At 35.6% G+C, this 24025-nt stretch overlaps 2 protein-coding genes across 3 annotated transcripts in view; both read left to right on the top strand.

The window, feature by feature from the left end:
- The first annotated feature begins 112 nt into the window (after positions 1-112).
- Positions 113-5887, top strand: LOC118266973 (uncharacterized). The gene is made up of 6 exons (XM_035580664.2): positions 113-293; positions 418-611; positions 848-958; positions 1372-1503; positions 1910-5397; positions 5774-5887. Exons 1-6 carry the CDS (start codon positions 262-264, stop codon positions 5783-5785), a joined length of 3969 nt encoding a protein of 1322 aa, XP_035436557.2. The 5' UTR covers positions 113-261; the 3' UTR covers positions 5786-5887.
- Positions 5888-10515: 4628 nt separating this feature from the next.
- Positions 10516-24025, top strand: part of LOC118267004 (speract receptor) — a 42921-nt gene continuing 29411 nt past the window's right edge. For both annotated transcript variants that reach the window (XM_035580719.2, XM_035580720.2), the window contains exons 1-3: positions 10516-10742; positions 19183-19318; positions 19893-20008. In XM_035580719.2, the coding sequence (XP_035436612.2) occupies positions 10719-10742; positions 19183-19318; positions 19893-20008 (276 nt within the window). In that variant the 5' untranslated portion in view covers positions 10516-10718. The remainder of the gene's footprint in view (positions 10743-19182; positions 19319-19892; positions 20009-24025) is intronic.

Here is a 24025-nt window from a genome sequence, read left to right as displayed (position 1 = left end):
AACTGTATATTTACGGTTAATTTTAGGCGATTATTTCGTTCCTTCACTATTTAATGACAGCTGTCACTCTAATCGAAGTGAAAACGTCAATGTTGTCAGTGTCACTTAATAATCAATTTAGATTGTCAAAAATCTATGATTCGATGGTGTGTTATGTATTGTATTTTGTATTAATGAAATGGTTATACTTAATTATTAGTATTAAATAAGTGACAAATGAAATAATTTACATATAAATTATATCCTTAAAGTTTTTAGATTATGGAAGTAGCAGCTAGTAAACGAACACAAAGGTAAAGGTTTAAATTAGTGTCCTTGCCAAATGAAAACATTGTTTACATCTTGATGAAAAATAATTGTACAATTAATTATCTAAACCTCTACTCGTTTATTAATCATTACCTAAACCTATTTCAGTCGGTGCCGGGAATGGGAACGGGCTAGACGTAACAAATTTAACGACGCAATAAATAAACTTGGAGAAATTGTCAAAGCCATACAGAAAAGTAATAATCCAGAGGATTGTGAAGATGTACAGTATCCGAAGGTTGAAATAGTTCAGAAGGCCATAATATACTTGAATAATTTTGTCCAGGAGAAAACACAATGGAGTAAGTTTAGTTTGTATCTCGAAAATCTTCCAGATTCCAAATAGTGTAAGTTAACTAGATTAAAGTAGTATTTTGGACTTGAGATACTCTGTCATTTTATTCCAGTAAGAAATAAATCACTTTGGGTATGGAATTAGGCTTGATTGATAACATCATTCAATAAAATCTTTACTTACACATCACATGTATCAGGAATTATTGTTTGAAACTGATTAAATAATGTTTATTGATTACAGAAGCAGAAATATTAGCCCTACAAGTACAGCTAGACACTGCAAAAAGTAAGAATTCACAAACAAAAGATGCATCCACTCAAGTTTGCATTAATTTAATAAAGAAACGCAAAGGTGAGTTTCTGTTTCATCCAGTTTTAATGTTCATAAGCAAAAATAGTAATAACTTTCAGATAACTTCACACCATTTTCTTTGAGTTTATAAATAAATCAGCTTTACAAATTTTTTTTTAAAGTAGCCACAAGTAATTTCTCCTGTGTCGTGGGTGCGTTTACAAACATGCAAGTTCACATACACATGACACCCAGACCCGAAACAACAATTTGTAGATCACACAAAGAGTTGCTCCGTGCGAGAATCGCACCCGCACACATTGCGCGGCACCTGGTTGCCCAGCCCCCGCACCAACCGTGCAGTCAAACATTGGTTAATTACCAATTTTCTTGGACACTTTTAATTACAGTCAACTCTTGTTAATTCACATTTGTTCTCGATAATCAAACCTCTCCATACTTCTCTATTTCAGATAGCAAATATGTAAAGCTCTGCAGGTTGAAGAAAGCTAAAAACAAACAAGAAAAGCCACAAATTAAGATATCTCCTCCTGTAGAAACATCAACAAAATTACCAATCCTCCTTCCAAGATCTAATAAAAAAGGTAAGTTATGGTTATTCAGAAAAAATTATGTAGTGTAAGATCTATTATGGTAAAACCAGGTAAATAGAGACAAGAATGGAGTGAACAGATGTTAGACATTTTCCCAATATTTACATCACCCCTCGAATTCTATTCACTCCATTTTACGGTATGTCTATGAAGGGATAGGTGTACACTCTGTATGCAAACCGATTTGTTCCGGTCAGTTTTCTTAACAGTCTAATAGCAAGTGTGGCTTATTGCAGTTTGCTGTTACAGACAATTTCCATATTCTAAGCATTGTTTGCTTTATGACTAAAACAAATTAATATGCAAGTGATAAAGTATTCAGCATATTATGCACTTTCATAGATAAATAATATGATAACAACTACTAGTACCAAGAACACTTTTCTTATTATTGCAGGTCCAGAAAACACGATAGTGGTCCTGCCGGCAGCACCATACATATTCCCTCAGAGACCACTTTTGTTCCCATCCGTACCGCCCGCCATAGTTTTAATAGACCAAAATTTACAAACACTAAATAAAGCAACAGTTCCTATAGTCAATAGAAATAATGGAGATATCACAAAAACCACAATGGTTAATATTCTTCCAATATCAGCATATTCCCGTCCACTTTCAGCTACCAAAAGTAAAAAAAGTAATGTTAAATTAAAAAATGATATTAGCAAAAAGTCTACGAAAAAGATTAAAGCTGTTGGTACTGTAAAAGAAACACCGAAAACTGTGGAAGTAAAAGACAACCCAGTGACTTCCAAGGAAAGTAAAACCACTGAAAGTCCAAGTAATGAAACTAAAAAGAATGATAAATTAGTCTTAAGTAAAGATAAAAAGATCGAAACTAGTAAAGTCTTAACCACAGACCAACAAGCTAAAGCAGACAATATTCAAAAAGACGTAAATACAAATATGGAGAAATCTGATAATAAGACGAATGCTTCTGATAAAGTAAGCAGTAAAACTGGGGACCATGAAATGCCTAACAATGTTGATAAACCAAAGTGTACAGAAACAGTCACTAAAGAAATGCTAACTCCTGCAGTAGCATCAACATCGACAGCAGCAATAACAAATACTAATAATGTACCTAATACAAATGAAACCAACAAACCCAATAAAATATTAAATGAAAAAGAAATTATACCAGAAAGTAAAGAAAGTTCAAAATTGCCAAACATTTTACCTTTGGATACAACATTATGTGATAATGTCGTTGACGGAGGTAACGCTCGCCTTGAACTGGCGGAAGAGTTCCTTGCTACCTCGCCTACAGCCGCGTTTCTTATGTCTTTCCCACTAGTCAGTGGAAATAGAGCAGATAGTCCTGCTGAAGAACATGGTCACAACACGACCCAAACCATCACGAAAGATAACAATCATAAAAGAACTGAATTAGTGCCTCCAGCCGTACCATACTTTGAGAAGCCAAGCAATAACGATATTAAAGTAAAACCAGTAGCCAAACTTCCCGAAACATGTAATACTGCTAATAAACAAAATGAACAACAAAAATGTGTTAATGTAGTGACGAAAGAGTCCAGTAACATAACATCTGTAACTAAAAGCTTTAACGCGGTAACGATGCCAAATGTTTCCAATGAGAACCCATTTTTAAATCTATCCGCGCCTTCTATAATAACAACCAGTTGTACATTAGGAGATACTACCTTTGGTTTAGATTTCGACTGTAATATTAGTAAGTCGATGCCGAGTCAATCCACTGGCTATGCAAGCAGTAACAACTTCTTCTACAAGGGCGACCCATTTAGCAAAAGTGCTATTTATAGCACCAGCAGTATTACTTCTACTCATGAATTTAATGGACTCGGTTTGTACCCATGCGCCATGGAAAAATATACTTCGAAAAATAAACCAGAATTTTCTGGTGTAGACGACAACCTTATGAAGATTGGGTCATCAAGATTGACGTATGATATCGACTTGGGTTGGTCACACAAGGGCTTGGATTTTGTCAACTGTCCTACTACTACGAACACGTTCAATAAGGACACGATATTAACAACTACTGCTGCGCCTTATACGTCATCGTATAATCCGTTTAACCCAGATTTTCATGTTCCGTTAGTGCCAAATTCCAACAAAAAAGATAACTCGAACAAGCCTACCTCATCGTTTGCTGACACAATCACTAGTTTTTACTCTCAACCTGCTAACTTATGGACTGAAGACGCACCCTTCTATACGAACAGCAATATGTCCAAATCTTTAACTTCTAAAAACCAAAATTACACCACATTTGACCCAGTACATACGAACGTAAATGTAAAAATAAATACCAACAAACATTACGAACCGAAAGTGGCTGAAGTTAGTGTGGAAAGTGGCATAAAAACCGGCAATAACGTGGTGACTCAACATATTCCCGAGAAATACACTAAAAAGTCTCCAAGTAAAATGCATATAAACTGGATGACTTCTGAAACAAGATCTGTGCAAAATAATTGCAATCCTATACATCCGCAGACTAAAGAACCTCATAAAGCAACTTACAATCAAATTGATCATCCAGTCAATAAAAAGCAAGATCATAACGAAGGCAATTATTTCCCTATATCGATGCATAACTTTCCACCGCAAGTACCTCAAGATGAGTTTCAAGTGTGGCCTTCTACAAGGCCTTTGGGAACAACAGAGATAAGCATAGATCCACCGCCAATCAATTTACCAACCTTAGTTGGCGATCTAGCCCTAGGTCCACATGATAAGAATAGAAAAGTGGATGCAACTAATCGTGGAATACCACACAGTGACATTCAGAATTGTGGTAATTTTCTGTCGGTCACACAGTTAATGAATCGTTCAACCGATAATATGCATTCCCGGTACCAAATTCCAAATATTGACACTTCGAAGACTGGCAGTGGGAAACAGAATACAAACCACTTCACGAACGACAACAGTCGCAAAACTATGCCACATTTAGAAAATCACATGTCACAACCATGTTACGTGTTTAACGACCCGAAATTAGTAAATACCTATGAAAGCATGACACATAGTCAGTTTGCGCCAACTAAAACAAAGTCCAACAGTAAAACAGAAAAGTCTTCCAAGACTCAAAAGAACAACAACTATTCAACGGAAGCGTTGTTAAGAGGAGCGAACGCAACGCAAAAAATACAAGATAATAGTGCTAAGTTCATGATGCCACCTCAGAAATACACTGACTTCACTACCCCACAAGACAGTGCTGTAGCTCAAGTTTCACATTTCCCACCAATTCTGGATTACTCTGACAACAGTTACGCCACACAACAGTTTTCAGGAACGACATTGTACAATACCACTACCAATACCATGTCCAATTCCTTTTACACCAACTTTATGCCTGGCAGTAGCAACTTGATGTCAAGTAATTATGCCAGTGGACCATTCACTGGCGACTTTATTGATTACAATCAGTCAGCCGAATGCAATTATGGTAATCATAAATACGAAGAATTGAAAATGAGAAATAATCCTACGATGTTCCAATCTGAGAAAGTACCTCCTACGTATAAAAGTTCGAGGAGAGAATCGGCAACTAAACACAAGCTTGAATGTTCTAAAAAAGAATCGAGTAAAAAGTATCAAAGCAAAAAAGCAAAGATCACTAACGAGGTGGAAGAATGGAACGATCCTCATTTGTTTTGGCAAAATAAGACGTTGAATAAGAAGCATCCGAATTTAATGGCTGAAGAGTTACCTTTCCCGAACTACGTGGGCAATCAAATGCCTTCGCAGTACCAGGCCGACTTCTTCAACAGCCACCTGATGCCTGCAAACGTACAGGGTATGGGGCACAACGTGGACAGATCACTGGCCAGCTTTCCTGTTACGTCCCGAGCCAATTTCAATTTGAGCACTATATTTCCAGAAATTACTATGGTGAGTGTTTCATTTTAATTTATTCTATCTGTATATCACACATATTGTCTAATCATATTCGTCAATGTCATTTATTTCAATTAGCCCAGAACGGAACTTTTGAACGTAAAACAAACAATAATATCATACTTTTATAATATAAATGCGAAAATATGTATTTTTGTTACTTCACATTAAAATTGCTGTTGAGGTCGAGATGAAATTTAGAACATGGATAGATTATGGTTTGGAATATCACATAGTTCATTTCACACAAGTAGTAGTAGCAGTAGCTAGTATTAAATAAATTCACTTTAGTTTATCTCACTTACTGTTTAATATTCATTCAAATTGAAAATTAGAAACCTAACTGATCGTATAAAATAATTTGTTTCAGAAAGTGCAATAATCAACAAGGAGATCAACAGCACGTTATGGCTATACGACTAGATTTTAAGAAAATAATAATTTATTACATTTTATGATGTTATATTAAAATAATTTTATTATACTAATTGTTTCTATTTAAAAACCTGCTCGAATGTCTCATTTCAAATGACACATTATTATTAATGATCTTTTCTGAAAACCCATCGTTCGTAAAACTAAAAATACAGTTGGTTTCAAATAAAAAGCGGTTAATGTACAGATATGACCTACAAAGTAAGAGAAGCACAGTTAATCTAATTTTGTTTGTTTATGAATCTATCGAGATTGAAGGTACTAACCTAGAAATGAAGCCATCATCTGGAGTATGTTTTAAAAAAACTGATTTCACATGGAACTCTTTATTTAAAGGGGGTATAGCATCCAATCACTTCTCCCGGTTTGGACGAAGCGAGAGGGAGTGTCAAACTATTACTACCTAAAAACCACCCCGTTCCTACTCCTGCTTTTCAAGCCAGACCTCCAGTAACCCGCTAGTCAGTCCGCAGCTTCGGGTCAGCAATAAAATGGGGCCCATCTGTGGTGGTTTGATGGCGGCGCCTGAGGCGATTTGGAGGCGTTCGCGGAACGCGACGCGCCCTTGTAGATTTATAAGAGATGAATTCGTCATTCGAATACCTATAGGTACGTAACTACCATGATTATATGCAGTTACTAGTTGCCCCGGCAAACTTCGTACTGCCTAAAACATTTTTTTCTCACCTTTTAAACCTTCCCTGGACTTCCACAAATAATTCAAAACCAAAATTTGCCAAATCGGTTTAGCCGTTCTCGAGTTTTAGCGAGACTAATGAACAGCAATTGATTTTTATATATATAGATAAGTGTGTTCAATAGTACCTAAATGATAAAACTTATGTATTGTATTTACGTTAAAAAATATTTTGTTGAAACAGTTTTATGCACAAAACGCAATCCTGGCTGGCTTTAAATATCATAAAAGTCAGCATTTTTAAAAGCAAAACAAATTTTTATTTTTTTTCTTTTCTAGTGGTGGTTTTGAAGTTAATTCCAGTCATGAGTTAGATCAGAGACACTGATACTATTATAATGAGATCGTCTGTCGTCTTTCTAGACAAAATACTGGCATGTTTTGTTTTTGCGAACTAAGTTTGCAGTCCCTGTCGTAAGGACGCCTATCTTGCAGATCTGGATATTATATGTGTGGTGTGACAGATATATCATGAATAGACAGATGAAAATAATGTCTTAACTTTGCCCTAATGGCATAACATGGTTATAAATCGTTTCTAAGTGTTTTCGTCTAAGTAGTTGGAAACCATAAGGTATTTAGGAGTAAGCACCTATACGATTGAAGTAGGTAGATGGGTGTGGTAAATCAAATATAACTAAATAGCGGATCAAATGGCACTATTAATTTATTAACTCGTCTAATAGCTACCTACCTCGTATTTAGGTGTAAATCTAGGCAAACACATCGTGCTTCAGTGACTTAATAGTTGAAGTGCGGAGAGGAGGAAGTTTTAATCCATTCGATTTAAGTCGTTACACCGCAGGAGTTTGTGTGCTTTGCAGGGCGTCGTGTCACCGCAGCGTGACTTAATGGTGATAGCGCTAGCTTTCAACTGGCAAAGTGGAAATCAGTGTGCAATACGCTTCTAGGAAAAATAATCTAGTTAAAACTAAGTTGGTACCTACTGTTGTAAAAATAATGCACTTGAGACGAGTGCATCAGACGATGACTCGTTTAAAAATAGCTAAGCACAAAGTTATTCTAGCTGCGAGTGAAATAACTTTGTTTTCGCTTTACTGACACGTGATAAATTGGAAGTCTAGCAGCTGTCTTGCATCTGTGTAACGCGCTTTAGGTAAAACAAAGGCAACAAACAAAGCACTCACTCGTCCTAACGTTTCGTTTAGGTATACCTTTGCCAATTTTCCAGTACTTACCTATAGGTACCAAATGTTTTGTATATACCTACGTTAATATTTTGGGTGTATTAGATACCTGAAAACCTACTAGATTGGTCCCCATCTGATGGATTTCGTTCACTTACAAGTTATTTCTAATGTGTTGCCACATAATTTCTTAGATATGGATCAAGACGCGAAAAGAAGACATTTAATTTTTTATGTTCACGTCTTATCACCTAAGTAAAAAAAATAAGAAATAGCTTGAATTGGTTATTCGTTGGATGGTAGGTAGGTACTTAGGTGTATACCTGAAGAGATACCTAGCTACGCAATACTCATAAAAAATCCGTAAATCTATGCTCCGGTCTTAAAAGTTAAAAAGCTGAAATACTATTGAAGAAAACAACCGCAATAAAGCTAATCAAAAACATAAACTTGACATTTTTCTTTTATAAATGAATTCAAGGGACCAGCTGAAAGCAATCGAGATAAAGGCATGATTAATAGCTAAAAGACCTTCCTCTTTGTCTTAAGTTTTTGGAATGAGCCCAGCTGATAACGATTTTTTCATTAACCCGTCACTAGAACCCTCTCGACATTGAATGTATATCATTTGGCACTTGGCAGCCGCAGAATTGATTCTCTTATCAGTTGGCGCATGTAGCTTACCTACCTAACCATTTCTACCTGGCAAGAATGATTCCAAATATTTTTTTTAAACTTTGGCAGGCAATTTATGCACACGTTGGAAGCATTTTGATCGACGCACGTCGAATTCGCAAAGCATGAGCATTTGAACATGTTTAGCATATCTAATGGCAATGACAATGCCTCCAAAATGGTCAATATAATATGTGTATGAGGAGCTCAGGTATGTTAGGGCTTTATTGTATGGCATTTTTACCGGTGCTGAAATTAACTATGTCCGTAAGGATTGAGGAGCCAAAGAAAATGCATTCATCTACAAAATTTACTCTGTTTTACTATTTTATTCCTATACTGCAAAAACAAACACAACACCTACTAAATGATCATTATGTCGAATATAATAATTGATCGCTCATATCCAGTAGAAATTCACCTGTTAAATTTAGATAGAGGAGCCATACTAAAAGTATTGTATTTTCTTACATTTTAGCGCCACAGAAGCGAAATTTGTAGACGGTAATATGCAAAATTGCTGCTAAATGATACAAAATTTTCAAAAATATTCATCTATTACTTGACGAGTTATAGGTGGCTCCTCAATTTAAACGTTTAGATTGAGGAGCCACTTTTGCATTAATATATCTAGTTATATATCTTGCTGCTAAATCTAGAATTCGTGCTGCAAAATCAGCTTCCTTGCTGCTAAATAATGGTAAAATCAGATTTTAAAAATCTGATGTGGCTCCTCAATCCTTACGGACATAAATTAACTTGATACATACGAGTAAATAGAGGCTAAGATTCTTAAGAAATCTTAATCTTGTACACAAGCTTCACTGTGGTAGGTCTTAATTAGTTATGTGTTTACATAGGTCCCAACAGACACTTTACTTAATCCAGTACCTAATCATAAGTGGTTATTGATTAATTTTGGTGACGAACTTGAAGAGAATATTATTCTTAGGTGCTTGGTATTCGGCACTGGGTATAGAGGAAATAATAAATTCAGGAGTTTTTTTAAGAGGGGAAAATCATTCATTCTTCCGCCTTGGGCGAGGCGAGAGGGAGTATTCGATTTTTACTGACTAGTACCTATCCCGTTCCTAGGTACTTCTGCCCTTCGAGCCGGATCCCCGGTAAACCCGCTAGCTAGTCCGCAGCTCCGGAAATTCAGGAGTAATAAATGAATCAGACAGGGAAGCAAAATCGAGGATATTAGGTTTTGATGCATTTCTGACTGCAGTTGGTCACGTTATCACAGTTATTCATGGAACAAAGTTCCAAGGTTTTAATAAAACTATATCTATACTTAAACATATTAACGTTACTTAATTTACAGTTAATGATGGTCCCACACATACGTAGCATGTGTTATGGATACGTACCTACTTAATGTATGTATACATGTAGTGCAACAAGCATGCTCGCCTTGACCGCACTCCGGTTATGTATAATGCGTTCCATTCATAATGCCATACCTACATACACAAATACATATAGGTACTTAATAAAATATTCGTAATATCTCGATTTCACTAATTCACATTTCACAATTAAAACGGAAGGCGAATTTAAATTTTTATCTATTGGTATTTCCTTCATACGTAAGTATACACGCTAAATGGTTCTGTTGATACAATCATCATCAATTAATTACACATAGGTACTCGACACTTCCATGGTACACAGGAAGGAGGTTGTAATGTTACGTACGTTGTTTTCGATTAGAAATTGCCATAAATATTTCCATTTTAACTCATGTTATAGAAAAGTGAGACTTTCCAAAACATTACGATGGAACTAATGATAATAGACCCAATGATATAATTTTAATGTTAGCTAAAAATTTATAGCGAAATGTGTCTAATGTCTACAATTCGGGAAATCTTGATGGTACCTAGATACGCTACCTACATAGTCTACCTATCTGTTACCTAAGAATGAATTATTGGTCCATTGTGATATATGTTATAAGCAGCCGTATCTTAATTAGTATAGATTATCCGACTATTAGTATCATGGGCTCAGGATAAATTAGGTACCAAAAAAATTAAGATTAGTCTTGTGATATGAGTCAGACCCAGAGCAGTTCAGTCACAGATCAACGTCACCACAATTTCACCTTACCAGTCAAGTCAGTCAACTCGCGTAGTAGGTATTTCTCAGTTTGCCAGCCAGTCTATTACTGTCATCGGCGGACGAAACACGCGCGCTTCTGTCCCCAATTCGAGAGTCGCGCGTAAACTTTGTTATGGCGGGAAAATATTTAAACATCGAACAAAATTCGGAATAATGTATCTATGTGACATTTTACGTTATGTTTAGTTTAATTTAGAAAAGTATTTCGTGATAAAGTTGTGTATTTGGACATTATGAAGTTTCTAACTTGGATTCTGGTAAGTTTGTATATTTAATGTTTATTTTTTTTATTTTATTTATTTAATCTCAACAAAAAGATCATAATTATGAGCCTCTACCATAGCTTGAAACTAGTCGAGTTCCTCGTCAAACAGTTACATAGTACCTATGCCGATAACATAACAATTAATAATTAATTGATGAAATAATATCATTTTATGCTTAAAATTAGAAATTACGATGGCTAGTCAAAATACAAAAATAAATATTTATCTTCCCACTTAAACTATAAACTATTAAAATTTTACTACTTTCGACCGCTATTCAAAAATATCTGTGAGATTTAAACTAAATATTTTGGGTTGAAGGCATGCAGTGTCTTCAACCTTTAAATCGTTTTTCAGATAACTTCTTGTCTATAAACGAAGTGTCAATAATAAACTGAAAACATTAAATTACATACATTAAAACGTTATTAAAGAACCCGAAGCCTCCATTTCAAAATCAACATCAGAATACACTTTTTAAATTATTTTATTGGTCTCTCTTTCTCTTTTGCAATTTACAAAAACTTGATCAAAATTTGCGAATGAAACAAATAGTAGGTAAGACCTAGGATTTCCGTAACCAATAACGATATGCATCCGAACTAGATAAGTCCCTTAAGTAAATCTCGAGGAAAACCTTAGCCGAAAAGGTATCTATTTCATCAAGGGTACATAATATGCTACTGAATAAATTGCTTACAGTTAACTTAGGCTTCTGGTTAGCGTCACTGACTGCATTATTGCTTTCCACCAGCATACATACATACATCAGACCACCACAGCTTGGGCCCAATAGAACGAATGCTCACCCGGACCTGCTGACTACCTAGCGGGATACTGGCTCCGGCTCGAAAAGCATGAGTAGGATCAGCGTTTTCAGTCAGTAAGAGTCTCACACCTCGCCCAAGGCAGGAGAAGTCATTGGATGATTTCCCCCCGTCAAAAAAGGATACCTAGGTACTTAGTACTTGATAGTGTCAAAGAGTCGATCTATAAATTGTAGTACCTACTTAAAAAATATTTTTTCTAATAACTATATATTTAAGGAGGTCCTTACGTCACACGAATAAACAAAGATACTAAGTACATAATACAAATCGACAGCTCTACATAATGTTAGTCCATCCTACATAAGTACCTATGTATATACATAGTATGGACTCAAAATGTTTTTGTGGATTTTGCCGCTTGCTAGCACCCTCACTTCCCTAACACAATTTTGTGCAGGTTGTACGAGATTATCCTAACATGAGGGGGAGTTTAGCCAAACGGATTAACTGGCTAATCCCTTTGGCTAAACTCGACTCCTCCCTTGATTTTTTTTTTTTTTTGCTGAAGATAAAACTTTCTTCACATTATGAATGAATGATATTATGAACATTAACCGTGATTAATTAGTCTAAAAGTTTGTAGTCTAGTGTTATCTCTGCTTGCGAAATTAAATAGGTAGGTATCTTGATCAAAAAAGGCTTCATTACCTATTAGTAGACAATAAGAAAGTTTTTGAAGTGATGTAACAATTTAGTGCCTACTTATCTACTTATTTACATGTAAAGAAGAAACACCTCTATCTAGCCAGCCTTAAGTATCCCTCTTTCCCTAATAAAACGTTGTAAACTACGATTGGTGTACCTATCTAATCTTGACTCTGCGTCACGAAATTCGAATCCTAAATAGTTCTAAAGTAATCAAATATCCTGAAATATCAAAAGTTTTCCAAATAATCTTTACCTCTCTACCCACCCTCATTAAGTTTAAGTACCTGCCGTACAAATATAAAATCCAATTTGTAACAAATGAACCGAAATCGACATTGCTACTGTCCTAACAAGAAATATTTTCTTACGAGAGTACTCAATTTCCTGTGATAACAATCACAGAACTTAATAAAAATGAATGTTATTGCAAGGGGAATATGGTCGATAGATAGCTTTGGAACACTCTGTAGAATGGTTGGAAAAATTAAAAATAATACCTTTCTAAAATAGAGTAGTTAAAAGTTTTTAAACTGACATGGTCACTAACACTAGTATTAGAACTCGAAACGGGATATTTATTATGTTTTTCTATTCTAATAATATCGGAAACTCATAGAAATAGAAAAACATGGTAAATATCCCGTTTCGAGTTCTTATAGTAGAGCAGTTATAAAGTTACGTATAGTTTCAAGTTTTATACTGGACACCATATTTTATGTCTATTACAGTTTTTTTGGCAATGCTCTCGTCGCATCGCATTACGAACATGAGATATAACATAAAACCTCCTTTGGGAAAACGCAGATATGTCTCTTTCAAGAAACCTAACCAATTCATAAAAGTTCGTCGCAAGTTTACGTGGGCTCTCTGTAAAAAAGGGATTTACAGCCCCCTAGGATTAAAGTCTTTCTAATTAAACTTTACTAAAGAATGGTTCTACTAGATACAATCATAAAAGGTTGGCATAAATTAAGGAGTCTGACATTGCAGAAATTGAATAAATTCTTTGTAAAAAAACTAAAAAGTATCTTTGACTTTGAGTTTATTTGATTAGAGAGATCTATGTAGAACGCCCCCAGCCATATTTTTGTGGTCGACTCTTTTGAAATATGTTTTAAAATTAAAATTACCTAATGCTAATTTAAATCAAAGCTCTACATCGCTATCTACAATTATGTATAAATATTAATAAACAAAAACATTACCAAAATTAAAGGTACGATACGTTTCAAGGGGACATATACATGATTACTTTCATTTCGACACGATTGCATTATGCAAAGGTATTTACAAGACTTTTAATATAACTAAATTATGCTTAAATTTTACACATAATGGTACCCAAACAATTTGTTAAAAAAACTGCGAGCTTTGTGCGATGGTTGGGCAGTTGACTACCGCGCAACATGTAGAGAGTTCGATTCCCGCACGGAGCCTCTTTGTGTGATCCACAAATTTATATTTCGGGTCTGAGTGTCAAGTGTATGTGGACTTGTACGTTTGTAAACGCACGCACAACCAACGACACAGGAGAAAATAACAATGTGAACGTTACCCACGTTCCTAAACAAAAAGTTAAACCATCAAAGATACGATTCTAAAAATCACAATGTCCAAAATAACTTTTCTACGTTTTAATCTGTAGTTTCTGAGAGCAAAAATAACAGGTTTCCGACTTGGGAATAGAGTAATAAAGATCCTACGTCTAATGAGCCTGGGGAAAATAGGAAAAACACCGGATTACTTAACTTTAATAGTTTCTGTTGCAAGTATCTGAGATCAGGGTTTTCAGCAAGTAGCGTTTGGCGTTGATTATTATCTATGTAACCCTGGAAATGGCTATTAAGAACCTTTAAGTACTTAAGTAAGAAGAATTTTGTTCGATTTTCCTCCTCCGTGACGTAAAATGACGAACACTGTTCATGGACAACAAGTTTACCACTATTTCGGTGATTGGACATCAGCTGATCAGACCGCCATCACAGTTGTTGCAAGATAAATGATAGATACATACTTACGTAGATACATTTATCTGCTTTGATAATATTATGTAGGCTACACGAATATTAGAGTGGTTTGGTTGTCTCTAGCCATACTATCTCCTTTTAGTATGACTTTGAGTGCAAAAGAATTACTGTAAATTGCGATATTTAAATTAGAGACTTGAAGGATACCATATGACGGTTCTGTAATGCTGCGAATACCTTTGAAAAAAATCGTTGTAGTTTTGTTAATAATAAATAGGAAATAGAATATAGGTATATACCTAAAGACATATGTACCTACAGTCCTACATACCATAACAATGTAAACCTTATTAATATGTATCAGGTGAATTGACAAGCAGGCTGCGCCGGCGCGCCTGGGATCAGACATTGTTTGCCGATGATGCGGGCACAATCGATCGATGGTTCCGCAATGTACGGGTCCACCCCGACACGCATACAAATGTTTACTTTTCACCCACACCTGACATATAAATACGTAGATTAATCTAATAAGCACTGTATACTGTTTTGACGACCTAACTGTTCTTTTGGTTTCAGTTAGTATCTCAACCTATAATAAAAATAGGGATATGGAACTCAGACTATAGCAATTTTAAACAAATTCATAAATTTTTAGTATTAAACAAACCAAGAAGAAAGGAAATTCCTACCAACATATCCAATGTACATATGTGGTATTGCATATATTTCGAAATACCTAGTATCGAAAAGCATTGGTGACAAATACCCACTTGAATGAAACCTTAGTTTTTAATTCGCTCACGTAAGCTTTTAAAAAATTCTGCATTTTATATTAGTACCTTGACAGAAAGAAATAAAATGCAAAAGATATAGTTGTACGTATTTGTCGCGAATTTTAAAAAGAAACTGCTAACTTATATTGGCGTTCACGTTACAAGGAATTTAATTAAACTAACTAGAAGCTTTCCTTTATCGATTCACGGAGTTGGGTATCCGATACTGATTAAATAGCTATCAGATAGGCGATCGCTTAGGGCTTAGAAGGTCGGAGGTCGGTTTTAATGGTATATTTTGGAAATTGTTGGCAAGTTTGCGTGCGCTTGCGTCGTGTTTTGCGGGCTGTTGACGCCATGACGCGATGACGTGGTGACGCGGCAACTATGTCAATGCCGCGCCCGAGTGTCGGCTGCACTATCGCATAATTCTTATCGACCTCTTCGACACATTGGAAAACAACATTGCTACTAGACACTGATCCGATCATGTGTACAGAAGGGGTCATAGGCCATTCCAAAATTATTATTAGCTGTACCTTTCGTTCGAACCAAACCTGATTCTAAGTGAACTGGTTTAGCGTGAGGATCTATTTCAAAATTCTATTAAAGTCTAGTTTTGAAAATTCTATTAAAACTTAATTTGATTAACGAAATTCGTGTCACAAACACCTTATTAACTATATAAAGAAGCACCTAGTTCATGTAATTGAACCTAAACAAACATAAGTACATATAAAACACAACAACAAACAATAATCGCTAACTATGGGAAAAGGAAAATAAAACCTCACAAAAAGAAATGGGATTCCAATAGATACAAATACTCTGAAAGGCTCATATTAAGGCCATTTGGCTAGAGTGGAAATTTCGGAGATGGCGTTAATTGAACGTAACCATCTATCCTGCCATATCCTGATGGCCAGACCACTAAACCGAGGGAAGACTCGTCCAATAAATCTCTGATATTTATTGCAATTTCCTTTTATTCTGATTCTGGCAAAGAGTTGGATGCTTGTCTGCATCTACTAAATGTGTCTTGCGGCAATTTGTCTAATGTAAAACTTTATTATTATAGCCTTAACACATAAAGGCATTGATATATTTTACAGTACACTCTGTATAGAACCTTCAAAGCGAACATAATAGGCAAAAATACTTCTTTATATTTTCAAGACAACTATGGGATGGGTACTGTTAAAGTATCTAGTTTATAGAGAGTCACACCACCATACAACTCTACATGTTCTTCTTATACATAATAGATCCTTAGAATTACAAAGCACATAACAGTGTATGAACAAACAAAGGATGTTCACACACCAATAGTTATAACCTTTTTGCTCTCCGAAAGGCCCTGATTGTACACATGTACTTATAAGTAACATTGTCCGAATGAGTAAGTGGCCAATTAATCTACGGGTCTCAAACAAGTTTCAAAATACACTGATTAATATCGGGTAACACGTAGACGGCGAACAACGTAATCAACCTGTTCCTAAGACAACATTAATTTCAACGTGTAGGTAAACATGGCCATTTATTACACAGCTTCGACAACATTTCGATATACCGAACTGATATTGTAATCGCAATTTGCATAATAAGTGTGATTTGCAATGCACACACTATAGATAAGAGTTAAGCTTAGATAAAACCAGTAATTTAATGTTATTCCAGTTTTATGCGTGTTACTTAAAAATGTCTATCTCTCCATTTATCTACTGGAACAATTGTCAACAATCCCAATATCTACATAAGTGATGAAAGTTATTTCGGATACCTTAGTAGAATTCAGTTCCAACTTTCTGGTCAAATCTCCTTTTATGATAGGTAGGGTCGAACTTATTATCTTACGAAACCACTGAGTAAACAATGTTGGTATTCACAAACGTACTCTTTGGATATAGGCCTGTAAAAGTTTTACTTCTTTGGTTATGTACCCATAAAATAAACATAAAGTAGAATTAAGCCTGGCCAGTGTGAAGTTTTCAATCATTCTTCTTCGTATTGAACGGCCGTTGAGTGCGTCCAAGTGCCCGAAGTTCGACATCCCGTCGATCAGTAATTAGTTTCGCCGCCTGTTACAAACTTGTTATTTCGTTCTGAACTCATAATAGCTTTTGAACTTTCCCATAAACTACCATAACTATTCTCTCAGTACCATGATTCATTAAGGTTATACATATATGTCCGATAATATTGATGTTGGGTGAAACCTTTTAGAAATTGCTTAATTATTCAATGAAGAATGATTTATGACTAAAAATTACTATATTTTTATGAGAAACAATGAGAAACATTAGCAATCGACCTTTAAGAAACTTATTGAACATCGGTTTTGTGTTACATTCAGTAGAATCAATTATAGTGGAATCACTTAACACAATAGATACCAAATGATAATCGCCTAATGCAGGTGCAATGAGGCAAGCAAGGGATTCTTTTATGACACTCACTCACTTAACCCGGTCATAGTTACATAAATATCTCCCACTGGGGCTATTTTTAACGACATTGTACACAAAACGAGAGCCGTCTAGTGTCGGCCGCATGCGTGTTCAACTGCCGACACGCTGTCATGTTGATATTCTACATCAGTTTTAATACTTCCAATAGCTATTAGTCCACATTTCCCGACATTATCAACTAATAGAGATGTTTACTTCAAAAGAATTCAAAACAAGATGTGATTTCTTTTTGCACTCATGACATAAATTCGCAACATTTCGACTTTGAGTCCTTGATAGTATTTTGACATTTGTTTATAACATACGACCGGGTGTGCCTATCTATAATTAGATTTCATCTCATTCCAACTCACGTTTGATTCGCTGTAGAAAGGAGATCGTGTTTATAATTTTAGACAACAGTTACCTGGGCATGAAACAATTTCACTTATAATCAGATGTTACTTACTTGAAGGCAATATGCTGATAGTAACTTTCACAATGTGTGGCAAATTGTATGCTTCACATACGGTCGTGTTGCCTCTCTGTCAGACCTGTCGCCCAGACAAGTTTCGTGTACCACACATGAGTTCGTGTCGTTACGTAAACACTTCAAGGAATAATTATTCTATGGCCGGTGGTCATTCTAACGATAATAGAAGCAAACCTACTCTGAATATTAAATAGGAAACGTCTTGCTAAGTGTCAGTTGTGGAGTATCCAATAAATTTACGAGTCAACGGCTTTTACCTACCTAGCCATTGTTTTGTCCAAAACAACTGGCTTTAAACATTTACTATTTAAATCAGGCCACAACTTTTGAATTATTTCTAGATTTGTTAACATCGCTTCACCAGATAACTCGAAGAAACACAGAGCATCGTTTAATTTGTTAAATGAACAATATTTCTTAACTGAGTAAATATCTTAGGTTCATAACAATCGCTATCTACATCGGCGTTGGTTGTAACAATATGTTCTTACTCACCCGTAACAAAATTCGCATGATATCCATCTACAGTACATACGCACTGCGCTCGAGTTCGAACAATACACTTTCCCTAATTCCCCTATTACATGGAAATTCACCACTCGAGATTTCAAGGATATGACTTTGACATACCCATTAAGCTCTGTAAGGGAATGTCGTTATTAAATCTGCGGAGGTTATGTCGCAAATGTCTATAATTTGGGACGATAAACATTAGTAGCTTTAAAGGCCGGGACGTGTGTTTCAAGTTGCTCCCATCCGAGGCTTGCCATTTTACGAGCTGGCAATATTGGAAAAATGTTGGTGGCACGTGCACTCCAAACGATTTGCTGCCACGAGTTTTTTTTTAATTGCTTAGCTCCACTTCACTTCCTTGTTCCATTTTTCTGGTATGAAATATTGTTCGCTCCATAATTTGTAATCGCATTTTGAACTGGACGAATTTTTGTTTTGTTGAAAATTCGTTTTTTAACAACCATTTTTTTGGGTTTTAATACCTATTCCGCATGAATGAAAAATATGTTGGAGGTCCTTTGATACATTGCGGTACATTATTAAAAGCCTGCTCGCTTTGAGCAAATAACAAAATACAAATTAGATGAATAGCAAAGTTAGAAAACCACAAATAGTTTTAGCTACAGTAAAGTCTCTTCTATTATTCTAAAGTGAGATGCGATACCTTTTAGTGACTTTATATTTATCAACATAGTCTTTGTTATTTCGACAGTGTTCATTTAATACGATTAAAGAAAGTTAATTTTGTTTACAGTGGCATTGGTGTTGGGGGTTGCTGGTGCTTACAGTTAAATATTCGCAAGGAGAAAAGTTCACACTTGGGTATTTGACGGGTTCAGAACGGAGGCCAGGAGACTACAGCTACCAGCGACCCGGGAGAGTCATATCAGGTACCATCACTTTCTATTTATGTAACGACATAAAGGCCAGACAAATAACTAACAAAGAGACCTAAAATAAGTACGCACTTAAAAGTTCAACACATTAGTTTATATGCAAACTATGTACTTAATTTCACCAAGTTCTAAAGTAAAATATCCGTCCAAAACGTCTCGCCCGTTATGTGCAACTTTAAGAGCTTTACCATGTCGATAAATTTTCCATTAACATCCACCGACCGACACTATCTCCAGTGACTCAAGTTTTTAGTGAAATAGTTCTTCAGAGAATAATGAAGAACCGCAAAAGCGACAAAAGGTGTTCCATCTTTGTGTGCGAGCTACACAAACCAGACTGTGTTTACACACCGCAGCCATCAAACGTACATTTGTATATTTTGACTGACAAATCGAATCGCCTCAACGAGATTAACGGCGGCATTATTTGGCGCCGAATCCACTATATGAAATAATTTGTTATTGCAAATAAACACGATCGTGTAACAAATACAAATATTGATGTTACAATTTCGGAGCAATAAATACGTATATTCCATTAATGAATCTGTTTACTTTTATAAAACAGGTGCCATTTCGATGGCAATCGATGAGGTCAACGAGAAACTCCTCGGGCCAATGGGTCACTCCTTGGACTTCGTCGTTGCTGAGACATACGGACAAGAAGAGGTCTCCATTCGGCAGGTGCGTCCCCTTTCCAATAAATAACATTTTACTACCCTCATGGACGTTAACTTGAATTGTGAAGAAGGAAATCTTGTGAAAGTATTCCAATTTAGTCCGTAGATACTTTTTTCCAATCGGTTGCAAAATTACTTGGGAGTTCATTGGTAGTGCCCCTGCCCACTCACTCGGCGACCATTATTCTTTCACAGGTTGTGAACACAGATTACTCACGGGAAATGTTATATTATTGGTGATATCTTAGGGCGATAGTTTCTGTATTCTCTTTAAAAGCGAACAAAATATCGTAAAACATTGGATGGCTAACAAAAAGAAATGTTATTTACATAAATCATATTTGTTTATAACCAGTTAAAAGTTATAGACAATGTAAATGGCGAATATTCGGCGCTCATATTTTATTCTTCGTAAAAAGTCGGCGTCCTGTACAACAAGCTGTCACCATAATTCACACCAAACTTTATTACATACTGAATTATGGTTGATACGGTTTAACCAGAGGAGACAATCGATACTCGATAACGTTCACGATTATGAGATGCAAGTTCAGTGCCAATAAAACTACATAGAGATTGGTATTACAAGCTCCATGTAAGAATAAAAATAAATACATATTGCATATATAATACTAATAGAGAAAAATATGAAGAAATCAGAAAGTTGGGACATTAATCAATTGTAAGCAACAGTAAATAGGTCGGATGTCTCGGTAATACGATGCGCAGTAAGCACAAGTTTTATGGGCAATATAGTGCAGTTAATCTGAGCTATAGCTCCATGACGCTAAATGTGCCAGGAATTAAATCTACAATTTCTCGAAGAAGTACCTAACTTAAAATTTGATGCTTTTTCAGATAGAGATTTAAATATAGATAGAGTATTAAATGATTTTGCCTTGGTAACTTAATACCAATCTCTTGGTCGGCAGTCGTAGTAGTAGCCACTAAACCAATGAGGCAGTACTTGCCCAATATGGAACGAAATCCAACCTATAACTTATGTTACTTTAATAAATACTTCACACAACCTACCTAGCTACAAACGTAGTGGGTATAATTACTCCTCCATAGAGTTTTCTTCTCACGTAAACGCTAACTACTTAACTATTATTGCTTGTTTAATGTTTATGTTCATTCTTTAATCCACTTAAGGAATATCTAAACAGCATGTTCATTGTAAAACAAACCTTTGTTTTAGTACTGTAGGCACTTGGTAGTAAAGGTCACTGATAATGCGGCTTATCTACTTGAAACTTCTAACTCGATACAACGGATGCATCACCGACCAGAAATAATTCCATGGCTATTCCTGCAAAAGCAATGACCCACAAATGGTGGCCATCGAAATGCAAAACACGTGTACGTCATTGAAGCATCTTATTAGTTTAATTCAAGCCAATCTGCATCAGGCCACTTTGGCGCGCGTGTGTACGTAAATTATCCACTTACGAGCAAATAAACATTGCCAATAAGAAATCACAATAAGTGGATAGGTAGTATGACCTATAGTACAGAATAACTTTAATAAGTGGACTGATCATTTTTATACATAACATTCTAAATTACGTTGTGGATTCCTCAATTGAATTTCCCAACTCAATGGAGTACCTAAATTATTTTTCTTCCCAACAGAACCGCAACCAAACTTCAACGTAGAGTCCTATAATCCGGTAAAAATTTTGATTCTATTCCAATATGGAGCATAAAATAAAATACGGCCACAATATCTTTTTACTGTATATTGTGAAAGAGAGCAAGTAAAGAATATTGGGTCAGTATTAATGCCACCCTCTGTTCGCTGCCTGACGTATCAGCCTAGCTAACGCATAAAATGGTAATCGCGGATTCCTTTCCGACTCACCGAGAAGTAAGCGTTATTTTCATCCAACTTTTATAAGTGCCTAGATGTTTTCCAATACTTTTTGCAAACCGATAAACGACAAGTTCTCGAAAGAATATATCTGCTCTTACTTACTCTTACTGACAACTTATTTACATTACGAATATGTTGGAAATAGTTACAAAAAATGAGGGATCTTTATAAGTATAACAGCCGTCACTCAATGTTCCTTTTGATCTCGTTTTGTTTATATAAATGTATATCGTTCCAACTCTGTAAGTAGCTGCATGTAGAACAGGAAACATCGAACATAAATTTCGCTGTTACAGGAAACACTATCTTTACAAACTTTTATCTATTAGGGGTATTTGTCTGCGAAATTGATGTTGTCGCGTAAACTTGACAGTCTACTCGTCGGGGGTTCCGTAAAAAACGGGAGCATCACTCGCTGTCTCCCGCATGCTTTGCCATATTCTATAGTTACCCAGTTATCCTTTTGGTAAGTCGATGAAGAAAGTCAGTCAGTCACATAATTATTATGGTCTTACATACGGAATGCTTGGATGCATTATCATAACCTTAGATTGGAAAGTGGCCTAGTCTGCGTGCCGGTGCTTCATGCAGAAATTACAATAGATAACTACGTACCTACTCAATGCCATTGTGAGTAAGATAATATACATAATAGCTGTTTGCATCTAGGTATCTACAGCTAGAATATTATGACTTATAATTGCTCGAAGTCATTATCGGTGTCCGAGTGCCCTCAATTGTAAATAATAAAATATTCTGTTCCTCCAAGCGTTAACTTATTTCTAGACTAATAGGTACTATGAAGCCTTTCGCGAGGATTTTCCCCTCTACGATAAATATTCTCTTTCTTTAGTAAGAAACTTTTAACAGATAATAATGTTTCGTTTCCTTTGCCCAGCTTGGCGTTCAGCAATGCGTAATAAATTAAGTAACTCGAGCCCTCCGAAGTTGATTGTAAGATATTTATTGTTATAGGATAACTGCCAGTAAACGGGAAACAGAATAGTGGCATTAGAGAAATGTGCTCATAAAACTCTTCATAGATAAACTGAAATACAAAAAGTATAAATATTATTCGTAGATATAGATGTGTATATCGCCGTAGTATGTACTGTATTGTCAGTTAATGTAATATGCGTGTCTCATCTCAAATTAAATAAGTACTAGGTAATTTAAAAGTTAAAAGCCGTAAAAAAGGAAAAGAGATAAATCATTACGTATGTGACTTTGTTGCATCATGAGCATAACTAAGGTAGGTATTAGTAGGAGTAGCACGTCGGTACATAAAATTCACTACGATCTGTTTCCATTGTTTAGTGCTTAGGAAGTTAGGAGGCGGCTACACCGCGTCGTTTTAGCTTCCAGTTAGAGTGAGTAAAGCGAGTGTACTGATCGGAATAAGTTGAAAAGTTAATTAACAAAACATTTGTGACGACGATGCCGGCGGACATTTTAAAGTTGCATCGTTAAGTTTTTACAACTGCTGCAGAAGCGACTTATGATATAACTTATTTTACGAGTCGACAACTTGCGGACGGACCGAGAATCTTGTGGAAATACTTTTTAATTTATTTAGTAATAATATGATATTGTGAAGTGGCTGTTCTGCTCGTTCACTGCTCCTGTTTTTTATGTTCTAGGCACTTTTCAACCTTCACCTATTTTTTTTTAAGTTAATTAATATTTAATTAAGTACCCAGTCAACATTTTCATTCTTATACTTTAGTTTATAGTCAAAATACGCTGCAGTAGGTGTAGTATGGAGCTTGCAACTTTTCTAGATGCGATGCAGACGCACAAATCACCTAGGTACCTATGTAAAAATATAAACAAGCAACAAGATTAACTAGGTCATACGTTAACTATGAAGCGCTAACAATGTTAATTGTGAAAACTAACAGCTACATGGATAAATAACACTGAACTAATGTCATGTCGTAGTACAAAACTAATGAAGTAGGACACACAGATACTATAAACCGTCTCGCTTTGTACAGGGATTCGTTCGTTTTTCTCTGACTAGGTAGTTAATAAGAATTATTTAAAAAAATACAAGTAGCTTATTAAGGTCACTCAAACATAATTTCACTCAGACTAGCAAATGCTCTTCACAACGAAACACAACGCAAGCGTTGTTTCACGTCG

The sequence above is a fragment of the Spodoptera frugiperda genome, chromosome 23 (genome assembly GCF_023101765.2).
Source record: "Spodoptera frugiperda isolate SF20-4 chromosome 23, AGI-APGP_CSIRO_Sfru_2.0, whole genome shotgun sequence".
NCBI classification, from domain to species: Eukaryota; Metazoa; Arthropoda; class Insecta; order Lepidoptera; family Noctuidae; genus Spodoptera; species Spodoptera frugiperda.
This window is presented reverse-complemented; position numbering and strand designations above follow the sequence as displayed.

Bases quoted from the DNA above. Each gene is read 5' to 3' on its own strand.
- LOC118266973 (XM_035580664.2), top strand. From the start codon at position 262: ATGGAAGTAGCAGCTAGTAAACGAACACAAAG. The intron at 612-847 runs GTAAGTTTAGTT...TATTGATTACAG, and splicing joins CCAGGAGAAAACACAATGGA to AAGCAGAAATATTAGCCCTA. The intron at 959-1,371 runs GTGAGTTTCTGT...TCTCTATTTCAG, and splicing joins TTTAATAAAGAAACGCAAAG to ATAGCAAATATGTAAAGCTC.